We start from the raw sequence: 11,149 nt of genomic DNA on the forward strand, positions 1-11,149 counted from the left end.
TACTATACATTTACAACTAAGTATCGCCGTAAACTCAAACAATGGCTTACAGCTACCATAGTGAAGTTGAAATCTTTCGAAATGGAACGGCGTCAAGTTAAAATTAGAAAAGTTTACAGAAAAGAGATAAACACAAATCATATTACACGTAGAGCAATAAAAATGTCACCAAATGGGAGAGCCAACAAGGTGAAAGATAAATAGGAATTTAAATAAAATACGTATTATTTGTTTAAGTACTTAATAAATTAGTTGATATTTATTCTTACTTACGCAATGACGGTTATTTTTACTAGAGGCTGAGAAATCATCACATTCATATTAATTTAAAAAAATATATTCGATTATAATTTACCGACATTAATTTAAAAAACAAAACAAAGCAAAAAATTTCATTTTATATTATTTATGAAAAATGTTCTACATTGAATTTGAGAAGGTGTTGTCATAAAATCCAGATTTAAGAAAATTACGTTTAAATGTTTTAATAAAAGTTCTTACAAATGAAAAACTTTGAAGAAGAGTTTCTGTAACTATAAATATACCTACATTTTGCCACAAAATTAACGCATACTGTTTAAAAAATTTAAAAAAACCTGTAAATTTAAATTTTAAATAATGTTTTATGAAAAGTGGTTTTTAATGAGTCTCGCATAAAAACCTTAAGATAATGGTTATGAACATTTGTGAAAAAAATTGCAAAATGAATACGATTAATTTTCTAAATTATGCGGTAATTTTGGGGCCAGGTGTATTTGTACAGTTCGTGACGACATGCTTAAAAGAGTGCACATCTTCAAACAGCAAATTAATAATGACTTTTTATTATAATTAACGGCATTACTTGAATAATAAACTGAAAATGTCTTCTGCTTTAACGAAAATATGAATACATCTATGTAAATTATAGAGTTGAGTTTGTTGAACAAACATCAAGTTACAATAAACTACCTGTCACTTTAATCACTGTTTTGCGATTTCAACATTGCTAAACAATACGAGATATACAAAAACAGATTAATCTGTTTCTATAATTTTTATTAATTAAAAAAAAATGTATGAAACAAAATGCATTTTATAAATTTTTGAGGCCACGTCAGGTGTTACTGAATCTGCGTGTATGTTATTTGATTATATGATTAAGAATATAATCGCACATTTAAAAAAAGTATTAAACACATGCAGCTGAAGTGAACAAATAGTACCAACTTATTTAAATGTACTTGACATTATCTTACTCTTAACAAATAAAAATTGAACAAATTCTGCCACTCGTAACAATACATCATACTTCGGCGCGTGCAGTAGTTCAGTTAAAATGGGTACAGATACGTCGACCACCATGGAAGAAAAAATCCAAAAACCCAATAAAAAAAGCAAATGGAAAATCAACAAGAATTTGATTATGCTAAAGGTTACGCTCTTTTTTCTTTACGGAGGTAACTAACATTACAATTAATTTGACACAAAAACGAGTGAATTTTTCAGCGACTTCATCCCTGGTGCCGTATCTAACCATCCACATGCAAAGTATAGGCCTCACGATGGAAGAAATAGCAATGATTTATTTAGCTCTCCCTTTCACGACTTTCGTCGCGCCCCCTGTAACGGGCTTCCTAGTTGATAAATTTGGCAAATACAAACCTGTCGTTATTATATCGTTTATTTTAACGGCAGCGCTGCACCACTGCTTACTTTTGTTGCCTCACCAAGAAACTCCAGGCGTCGTACCGTCAGGCTACATTATCACGCACCCCAGGAAAGGATACGTCGAGGTATGGTGGAGTCCTTGTCCCAGCAGGGAATGCCCAGAAGACGAAGAACTGGACGTCGTTTTGGACATGTGTGTGGACCACTGCCTCCTGAAGAAAAAAATGGCAATAGCGCCGTTCGCGGGGGCAGCCGACCCCGGCAACACAGACGACTTGTCCTTCCACGTGAAGAAAAAGAAGAACAATGACACGATGAAAGGGTAACAACATTTTTGATACGCATTTATAACGAATGAATTCAAGTCAAGACAAACGACGACGTTCAAAATTTATTTTCCAGAAACTCGACGCAGTTGTTCACTCTGGATATGCATCCAAATTTGGGCGAACCGATCGAACAAGGAGGCATAGATCTGGAATCCGCCGAAGAAGACGACAACGTGATAGACTTAAAGAAACGATTTAAAGAGAAACTGTTGCGTCGGTCGGGAGTGAACGTAACAGAACTTGAAGACAACGACTTAAGATGTGGAGGTCTGGTGTCATCAGCCAACGACATGAGTACGCAGCAACGATTGAGAAATTACTCGACCGACTGTATTGTCCAAAAGTGTCACTTCAATACTGGAGGACCTGAGGTATGTCCCCCGGAATACAAAAAAAGCGACGACAAAGTGTTCTGGATCTATTTCTTCGTGCGCTTTTCGGCGAGCATCATGCAAACGGCTGGAATGACGATTATGGACCCCATAGCTCTGACAATGATTGAAAAGTATGGTGGGGATTTCGGCAAAGAGAAGTTGTTTTCTAGTTTGGGAATGGCGATGTTTTCGCCCATCACCGGAGCACTCATCGACTGGAGCAGTCGCCGGTCAGGTTACACCGACTATTCTGCAGCTTTCTACACTTATGACGTTCTACTGGTGGTGGCAGCACTCGCCGTATATTTGATGCCTTTGGGGACTAAGCTACCCGCAGACAATATCTTCCGGGACCTGCGCAACATCTTCCAAATGCCCCACGTCGTGGTCTTCATAATTTTCCTTTACATCTTAGGAAACTTGTGGGGCTTCATCGAAAGTTATCTCTTCTTCTATTTGAAAGATTTAGGCGCTCCGAATTATCTGCTGGGCATAACTGTAACCGTTGGGACAGTCAGCAGCATGCCATTCTTGTATGGAGCTGATAACATCACCAGAAAAGTTGGTCACATCACGGTTATAATAGTGGCCTTCTTTGCCCACGCTGCTAGACTCGTAGGATATTCTTTAATAGAGTAAATGGTCGAGGTACGAGTTCAACAAGTTATTAAATTTTGTTGTTTCAGGAGCGCTTGGTGGTGTTTTCCTTTTGAAGCTTTAGAATCGTTGTCTGTACACATGATGTGGGTGGCAGCTGCCACTTACTGTGCCATTCTGGCACCCAAAGGTCTACTAGCCACACTTATAGGCGTAATAGGAATGGCTCACTTCAGCATAGGTACGTGAAACTGCTCAAAAACCCAAAATGATTTGTTACACAATTCTTTTTTCTTTTTAGGTAGAGGAAGTGGTAGTTTTGTTGGGGGTCATGTAATTGCTAAATTCGGAATACGTCAAGGATTTCGAGTGATGGGATTAGTAGCAGTAATTTCTGGAATAATTTATGCATTATTGCACATCTTGTGGTTGCGCAAAGTGGACAAGAGCGATGAAGGTGGCGTGAAACATTTTCAGTTCCCATTTCTAGAATAAATCGATGCTAATTTATAGATGAAACTACAGATTTGAAAGATGATGAACCCAAATTTAAAGATCAAGGGACTATGGTCAGTTTCGAGAGGTTGAGTCTCGTCATTGAATATAACCAAATCGGTTCTTTAACTTCACTCGGAAGAGTTAGGGAGCATGGTATTATTACGAGGGCGAGAAGTAATAGTATGCGAAGAGGCAGTTATTCCAGTGGGATGTTTAAAGTAACGAAAGGGAGTAGTTCGAAAGTTGATCTGCTGAAGTCCGCTGTTGAAGTTAACCACCACAAGAGTTCTAGTCAAATGAGAATTTCTAATAATTATCTTAATCGTCAAGCTAATAATAGCACTGGGAAGGTAAATATATTTATCTTCATTGTTCCTATAAAATGGAAAATAATTTTCTCTTTCTCATACGCACTGGTTAATCTTACGCCGTCTGTGCAAATATTTACAGCAAATATTTGTAAAGTTAATCTCAAAAAATTCATGAAACAATTCGTGCTCCATTAAGTGAAAAGGGGAAAAAATACAACTGATCCAATTATTTAAATTAAGATATGCAAGGTAAATATAAAACGTATTTTTGCAGATATATCCCGATATTAAGAGCGCCACTCCACCCGAGTTAGAAATCGAAGCTTTGATTCCTAACGAAAAAGACGAAATCATATACGATACCGTGAAATCAAAAAATAACAGTGAGAATTCGAGTAAGGCAAATCCTGTTTAACACATGGCTGAACAGCCTCCTCAGTAAAATAACACATTGTTAATTGTTCGTGATTAATACTTTGTTAAATTATTTAAATAGGTACTAGACTATGGTTGTTGACTGGATTCGATTTAATAAAAATAAATTATTTATACAAATACAAATTACTTTTATTTTGTGACAAACTACAATAAGAAGTCAATCTTCTATAATGAATAAAAAGAAAAGCCATGATGAAGCTACAAAATAATCTACCCACTTAGCTAGTTAGGAGTGCGACATTAATTTCTTTGACCATTTTCACACGATGAAGCATTTTCTCCAACGCCTCCTGCGGTAGAGCCGTTGTAGAATACCAAACGGGACTATCAGGTACACAAGATCTTTCAGGTTGCAAATAGAAAACATCATTGCGTGTCTTCACACTTTCGGGGCTGGAAAAAAAATTGTTGCTACACAATGCTCACCACATTTCTTACTCGTACCATTTCGATAAATAAAATTCGTAGAGTTTGACAGGGCACCGCAGAGGATTCTCGTCATTTTCTTGCTGTTCGTACACTTTTTTCTTGCGCGTGTTATTCTCTGGAAAAATCAAATTAATGAAAATAAGGAGAGTTGTGGATAACGTACGCATGGCAGTCTGTGGAGGGTAAAATCGCAGCAAAACATTTCGAGAACCTGGAACTCGAGCAACTCCCGCTTGATTCGGATTCCGTTTCCAGTGTTTCATTATATGAGAAAATGACAGTTGCATGTGCTCTTGTACAGTCTGTAAAAGTCAACAATCATGAAAATATGTATCCACTCAGAATGTATTTGATCTTACAGTAAGATTAAAATGTTTCGTGTTGAAAAACATTAAAGTACTTAGCAATACATGAGGCGAATGTGCCCCTAACTGCTTGCTCTCCCACAGGTGCTCTTCTTCTACTCTGGTTACGATGTAGTGAGAGTCATTATACAACACCGAAAATTTTCGAGCAACTTCATCGAGACTATCTGTGAACTGTTCGTAATATGGATCGCAGAATATGTTGTCGATGCGATTATTTTCAAATAAATATTGCTGGATCCCTGGAATTTCACAAATAATAACACTAAACGCAGCGCCACCTGCGCTTACCCAAACACAAGTAAAATATCGTGTCGGGTGCGTACTCAGCACCATTAGGTTTCCTCACTTCCTTCACAAATAAACAGAGCGAGTAGTTTAATTCGTCCGCAGTCAATTGCAAAATCTCAGTTTTGAATGGTTTTGCAAACTTGGAAGACTTCTCTAATTCGGCATTTTTAGTAGTCACCCATTGTTTCCACGCGTTCACTCCAAAGGTATACTGGAAAAAAATTAAACTACATCATGACATTAAATGCAAAACTGTTTGGAGAAAAAGTTTGTAAAATAAATTATTAATACTACAACAGTTGCAATTATGGATTTACTTTGAGACATAAATGAGCGTCAGGCTTCTCGGCGGGTTCAGGTGGTGCCACAGGCTGTGGCGGCATGACTGGAAGCTCCACGGGTTGAGACATCCGCCTGCGTTTAGTGCCCGAACCTTGTTTCCCACCCCTACTGCCCCGTTTTCTACCCCTGAACGACTGTCTCTCCGTGAGATGCAGCATCGGCTGGGGATCATCGACTGACTCTTCGTTCGCGTTTTCGCCACCCTGCGGTGCTGTTATAGTGTTAGCAGTCAGAGCACCCTCTAGATCTACGGCGGGTTCTTCCAGCTCCGTTGCCATCTTGAGAGCCATTTGCAACATATCATCTCCGAAAGTGTTACTCGCATCTACCGGTTCGGGACTGAACGTTCCTTCGTCTCCGGCCCCCGCATCGTCGACGTCGCTCTCCGAATCAGTGTTTTCTTCTTTCTTATCGCCCGCAACCATTTCCGCCATCATCAGCAGCTCGGCCTCGTATGGGTCAGTCGGTATTTTCACTTGGATTTTCTACGGTTTCAGTTTGAAGGATGCGATCACGAAGCAAAAATTTCTACTCACCTTGATTTCTTTCATGATGCCTTTGGCCGAATTTCGCGTCGTCGGAATGAAGATCGGAACTGGTATGGGCAGGGGGAATGGGAGAGGGTACGGCGCCGGGACTGAATACATAGGGAGCGGGGATGGGATGTACACAGGAATTGGCACCGGAATCAAGATTTTCTGAGCCTCACGTTCGTCTGCAACCCAACATTAACATGAAGTTTAGTAAACCGTACAGATCTGTAGGATTCGAAGTATTCATTCTGCGATCTTTGATCACTCCAACAAACTGTTTACAAGAACGCAATACAAAATTTACTCAAAATGTAGATGAAGATTTTACCCGTCTGGATGCCCTTTTCGAACATAATCGGCTTCATCGTGGTGCTCTTGTGGTGCTGTTTAAGTTTACACATGGTAGCAACGTTCCTTTGGTCAGGTGCAGGATTTGATTTTATAATGATATGATGTTTGACCTTGACCTGGGGTTCCACGTTAGAATTGAGAATATGTTGAGGAGCTGAGTTCGTTTTACTCCTTGAATTTCTGGCCGCAGTGTTCGGTTGAGTATTTGTAAAATTCCCATTTTTGCTGGCCAGACTCTGAACGCTACTTATCACAGGTAGGGGTGGTGAGACTGGTTTAGCTGTAAAACGAATTGTCAAAATGTGTTTCGTTCATTTTTAAAATACGCACGGCATTGTGACTCGGTTAGTGCAAACTTGCGATTCTTCTTAGGCTCACCGGCAGGTACGGGGTAGGACGATTCGTCAGTATTATTGAGAGTGATGGGAGACTTCTTGAATTTGTTTTGGAAAGACATCACACAAGAATATGAGCAGAAATTGCGAATAGTCGCATCGGACATGGTTAGATGATACATTGGTTGGTGACGTTTATTACAGAAATTGCAGACAGTTCTGTAACGAGAAGTTGTAAATTACAAGTCAGGTTTAAACTCGTTGCACTCACTTTTTTGAATGGACAGCATTCACAGAGACTTGGAATAAACTCAAACAGTTTATGCTACACATATTTAACACAGGACCTGTCTTAAAATATCGTCTGATCATGTCGAAATTGTACTTCTTTACTTTACACCATACGCAAGGGACAATTTTTCGATGAGCTATTATATAAATGTTTTGACAACTATTCGAACAAAAACTGTATTGTACATTATCATAAAACATAGTGTTCTTCTCAAGAACTTCGTTGGGAAAATTTCTGCGACACATCGAACATTTCGCTGGAGTTATATTATTTACAAAACTAAAAGCTACGAAACATCTATCGCTACAAAAGTAGTTTGTAGTGCCGTCACATTCATATTCAATAGTAATAGTATTTTCAGTTTTGCAGACTGAACATTTTGTGCCTTCTGGAACTTTAGGCGGACGATTATTCGTCATAACATCGTATTTTTCCATGCAAATTTGTGAACAAAAATCTTTGAATTGTCCTTTATCGCCTACGGGTGCCAAGAAACCGTCGGATTCTGATGACATGTCCTGTTGACAATAAGAACACACCTTTAGACCCTTCTTGTATTCTTCTAAACAGTGACTTGAACAAAACTGTCTAATGTCGTTGCCGAAACGAACGCAGTATTTACCAAGCGAATTTGGACGAACTTCGGCAGAGCAACTGGCACAAACGGAACCTATTTCTTTCTGATACTTTGCTGAAATAAAAATAAAAATGCATATGAGGTAAACATGAAATGGACATGACGTGATCCCAGCAATTACACCACGTTTTGTCCAATCTAGAGTCATTAATTGTACATACATAAACAAAACTCATTGCAGAAATCCATTATTTCCCAAGTCAAATTGTTTTCCTCATCATCAGTTTTTTTCTTACAAACGACGCATTTGCGCTCATATGACGGTTTAGGGGTTTCCTTGTTACATGTTAAATCTTTGACTCTGATCTCACCATCCCAGTTTAATAGATAATTGTTGGCATTCAGTACTTTAAAAGTATCTAAGCAATTATCACTGCAGATATGTTGAAGAGTATCTCCTTTGGAAACTGTGTATTTAACTTTACGTTTCTAAAGAAAATAAACACAAATAGATAACAACTCTTTATGGAAAATGCACTTACTAAAACACAGAGTAAACAAGTTTTAAATTCTTCAATATTGCATTTTGATACAATAAATTTGTTGCTGGAAGACGGCAAATCACTTGCAGATGGCTGAATAGAGCTGGTGCCATCTTCACTGGTATCAACTGAAGAACTTGCCTCTGTTAAATCCCTCAATGGTGGAATGGAAAATGCAGCTTCTTTTTCTTCCTAATTGGACAAAAAGTACAACTAAATCACCACATTAAAAAAACATACCTAAATGACCAATGTAATATTGCAAGTGTCTAATAAAACTGTTATTTTAGAATTTTTATTAGATATACCAGCACTAAAACTTACTTGTGATATAACCCTTTCAGTATCTGGAATGATACACAACTCTTCATCAGCGCCCTCTTGATTTTCATTTATGAAACCATCAGATGCTATTGGATCCTCTTCTAACAAATCTTCTTTGCTGCTGCCTTCTTTGTCATTATCTTCTTTGTCAAGATTAACTCTTACAAACAAGGGGTTTTCTCTTTGATTATCATCATCTTCATTGTCATTGTTAACTTCCATATTTTCTATAGAATTGCTAGTACTTTGGACTTCATTATCTAAAACTACTATTAAACAAAATATTATCATAAAAATATTTTAACAACTGCACCTTTATCTTCATTCTCATTATCATCTTTATCAGTGTTCACTGACACAAATTCTTGTCTTTGATTTTCATCATCTTCAGTTTCATCTACTAGTTCTACATATTCTATGCTATTAGTTGGTTGCTCTTCTTTATCTACATAAAAATCTTATTACTAGAATTATTAATATTGAATATATTTATTTACCTTTCTCAGATTCATCTAAATTTTTCTTAGAAAATTCATCTTGTGAAGTATCATCATTTCCAGTTATATGATCAGATTCTGCCGTGTTCTCAACTTGTACTTCACTTAAAGGATTTTCCTCTAGACACACATTTTCTCCTGAACTATCAGTTATTAGATCTTTCGTTGTATTATCATCTTCTAAATCATCTTTTTTCTGTAATTTATCTTCTAATTTATCACCACCTTCTTCCACATCCACTTTTTCATTAATACACTCAATCTCTTTAAATACAGATGGAGTCAAATCTGAATCTTCACTTTTTTCATTATTACTCTCTTCTAATTTATCACAAATTATAGTATCCAATTTATCAGATTCTCTCTCAATACTTTCTTTTGGACTATCACCACTTTGGACATTTGCTTTAAAACTTGAAGAGGTGGAAGTTTCTGCTAAGTCTAACTTACTTCTTTCAGTGTTTTCTCTAGTTCCATCATGATTTCCACTGCTTTCATCTTTCAAATCAGAATTTTCTGTATCTTCTAAAATTTGATCTGACGTGTCCATAATAGAATCTAATAATACTTGATCTATTTCAGTGGAAGTGTTCAAGCTTTCTCCACTTTCATATTTACTAGATGTATTAAGAGAAACAGGCTCTTTAATATTATCTTGTGTTTCATCTTTGACATCTGAAGTTTTTAATTTCATCAATATATTTTCCTCTGCAGAAGTACCTGCTTGTGTCTCAGTATCCATAGCACCTCCAGACGCTGCAATATCTTCAAAATTATCCTAAAACAAGATGAAACTACAGACTGCTGATCTTAGATCAAATCTATTTACACTAACACCCGTGACAACAAAAAGTAAGTTCTGAAGTTGTGATTTGTCGATAAATTGAACAAAAAGATACATTAGAATTTAGAAAAACATTCAACACAAGTAAGTGAATATGTGTCCTTTACATTTCTATTGATGTGTATACCTTTTACTCTTCCATCAACAGCCACAGGGTGAAACGCCGGCGTCCCATAAATTGTTATAACACGCTTATAAAAATTGCTTTCAAAATTAAATGATAACTAAAGCCTTCCAAATAACTACATTCTATTTTTGACAACAACAGTCATTTCTGCACGTAAAAAAAATCTATGAAACATAAATTTCACTCTGTTAACAATAATGGTGGCAACTAGAGAAACAACAACAGTGCAGCCAATCTCATCCGCCAAATTCAAATAATCAGAGTAAAATAATGTGAAATATCCTCCTCCCTATTTTAAAATTTAATAAGTTGTTATAAAAACCATCAACGTGCAATTAAACCATAGAATAATATTGAAGAAAATCAATATTTGGTAATTAAACTGTGTAGTAAATATTTGTTTAGTCTTTTACATGACAGACAGATGGCGCCACAGTATTTTGATTGACCAATGATAAATTTTATAATGCGCAAATACACTAAATGCCTGGCGGGGGTTTGTTCAAAATTCAAATTTATTATACATATAATTTATCTTCTCGTTTTTCTCGAAACATTTTTAGAAATAATGAGAAGTTGTTTTACAAAAATTTAACAGATAATAAAACTCAAACTAATAATGGTACACCAAATATAAACGAAATTAAAGAATTCTGGTCAAACATATGGTCAAATGAAGTTCAATTTAATAATCAGGCAGAATGGATTCCTCATTTAGAAAATGATATACCAGATAGTAATAATCGACATATGAGAAATCTTTGGTGTTTAGAAAAAATTTCGATTTTACCACTTGTAATTTCAGCAACGGGAATAGTACCGCAATCTCTTTTTAAAAATTTAAAAATTCTGGATTTAGATAACACATTGGTAGTTGAAATTCAAAAAGGTATATTATTATACTCATGTCACATCGTGAGGAAGTTCCTTAACATTGACACAGAACATAATACACAACAAAGTCAAAATGCGGAGGCAAGACGCCGGTAATTATGTTGATAAGCACTGCACTATTACTTGATAATAATATCCGTAATAGTGTATGTACTCCGGCAAAATTGCCGTGCCGCCGGGTGGAGGTGGGATAGTTGAAAATATGTTTG

General features: G+C 36.5%; 2 protein-coding genes across 6 annotated transcripts; one reads left to right on the forward strand and one right to left on the reverse strand.

Moving 5' to 3' along the window:
- The first annotated feature begins 1,236 nt into the window (after positions 1–1,236).
- On the forward strand, positions 1,237–4,320 carry LOC138140252 (major facilitator superfamily domain-containing protein 6-A). 2 transcript variants are annotated; one of them, XM_069061116.1, is made up of 7 exons: positions 1,237–1,439; positions 1,489–1,972; positions 2,053–2,988; positions 3,040–3,191; positions 3,252–3,407; positions 3,476–3,798; positions 4,034–4,320. In XM_069061116.1, the coding sequence occupies exons 1-7, from the start codon at positions 1,319–1,321 to the stop codon at positions 4,172–4,174; spliced, it is 2,313 nt and encodes a 770-aa protein (XP_068917217.1). In that variant the 5' UTR covers positions 1,237–1,318; the 3' UTR covers positions 4,175–4,320. The 2 variants fall into 2 exon arrangements, with proteins under 2 accessions (XP_068917217.1, XP_068917216.1); XM_069061115.1 differs by having other exon boundaries at positions 1,239–1,439; positions 3,464–3,798.
- Positions 4,302–10,275, reverse strand: woc (without children). 4 transcript variants are annotated; one of them, XM_069061114.1, is made up of 16 exons: positions 10,047–10,275; positions 9,076–9,853; positions 8,892–9,023; positions 8,579–8,847; positions 8,255–8,446; positions 7,934–8,201; positions 7,115–7,826; positions 6,839–7,062; positions 6,486–6,788; positions 6,161–6,339; positions 5,600–6,109; positions 5,283–5,493; positions 4,986–5,233; positions 4,790–4,928; positions 4,642–4,741; positions 4,302–4,590 (listed from the first exon to the last, which is right to left on the reverse strand). In XM_069061114.1, exons 2-16 carry the CDS (start codon positions 9,815–9,817, stop codon positions 4,416–4,418), a joined length of 4,404 nt encoding a protein of 1,467 aa, XP_068917215.1. In that variant the 5' UTR covers positions 9,818–9,853; positions 10,047–10,275; the 3' UTR covers positions 4,302–4,415. The 4 variants fall into 4 exon arrangements, with proteins under 4 accessions (XP_068917215.1, XP_068917214.1, XP_068917213.1 ...); XM_069061113.1 differs by lacking the exon at positions 10,047–10,275 and adding an exon at positions 9,905–9,991 and having other exon boundaries at positions 8,579–8,838; XM_069061112.1 differs by lacking the exon at positions 10,047–10,275 and adding an exon at positions 9,905–9,991 and having other exon boundaries at positions 8,579–8,844.
- Between the last annotated feature and the right edge of the window lie 874 nt (positions 10,276–11,149).

The sequence above is a fragment of the Tenebrio molitor genome, chromosome X (genome assembly GCF_963966145.1).
Source record: "Tenebrio molitor chromosome X, icTenMoli1.1, whole genome shotgun sequence".
In the NCBI taxonomy this organism is placed as follows: Eukaryota; Metazoa; Arthropoda; class Insecta; order Coleoptera; family Tenebrionidae; genus Tenebrio; species Tenebrio molitor.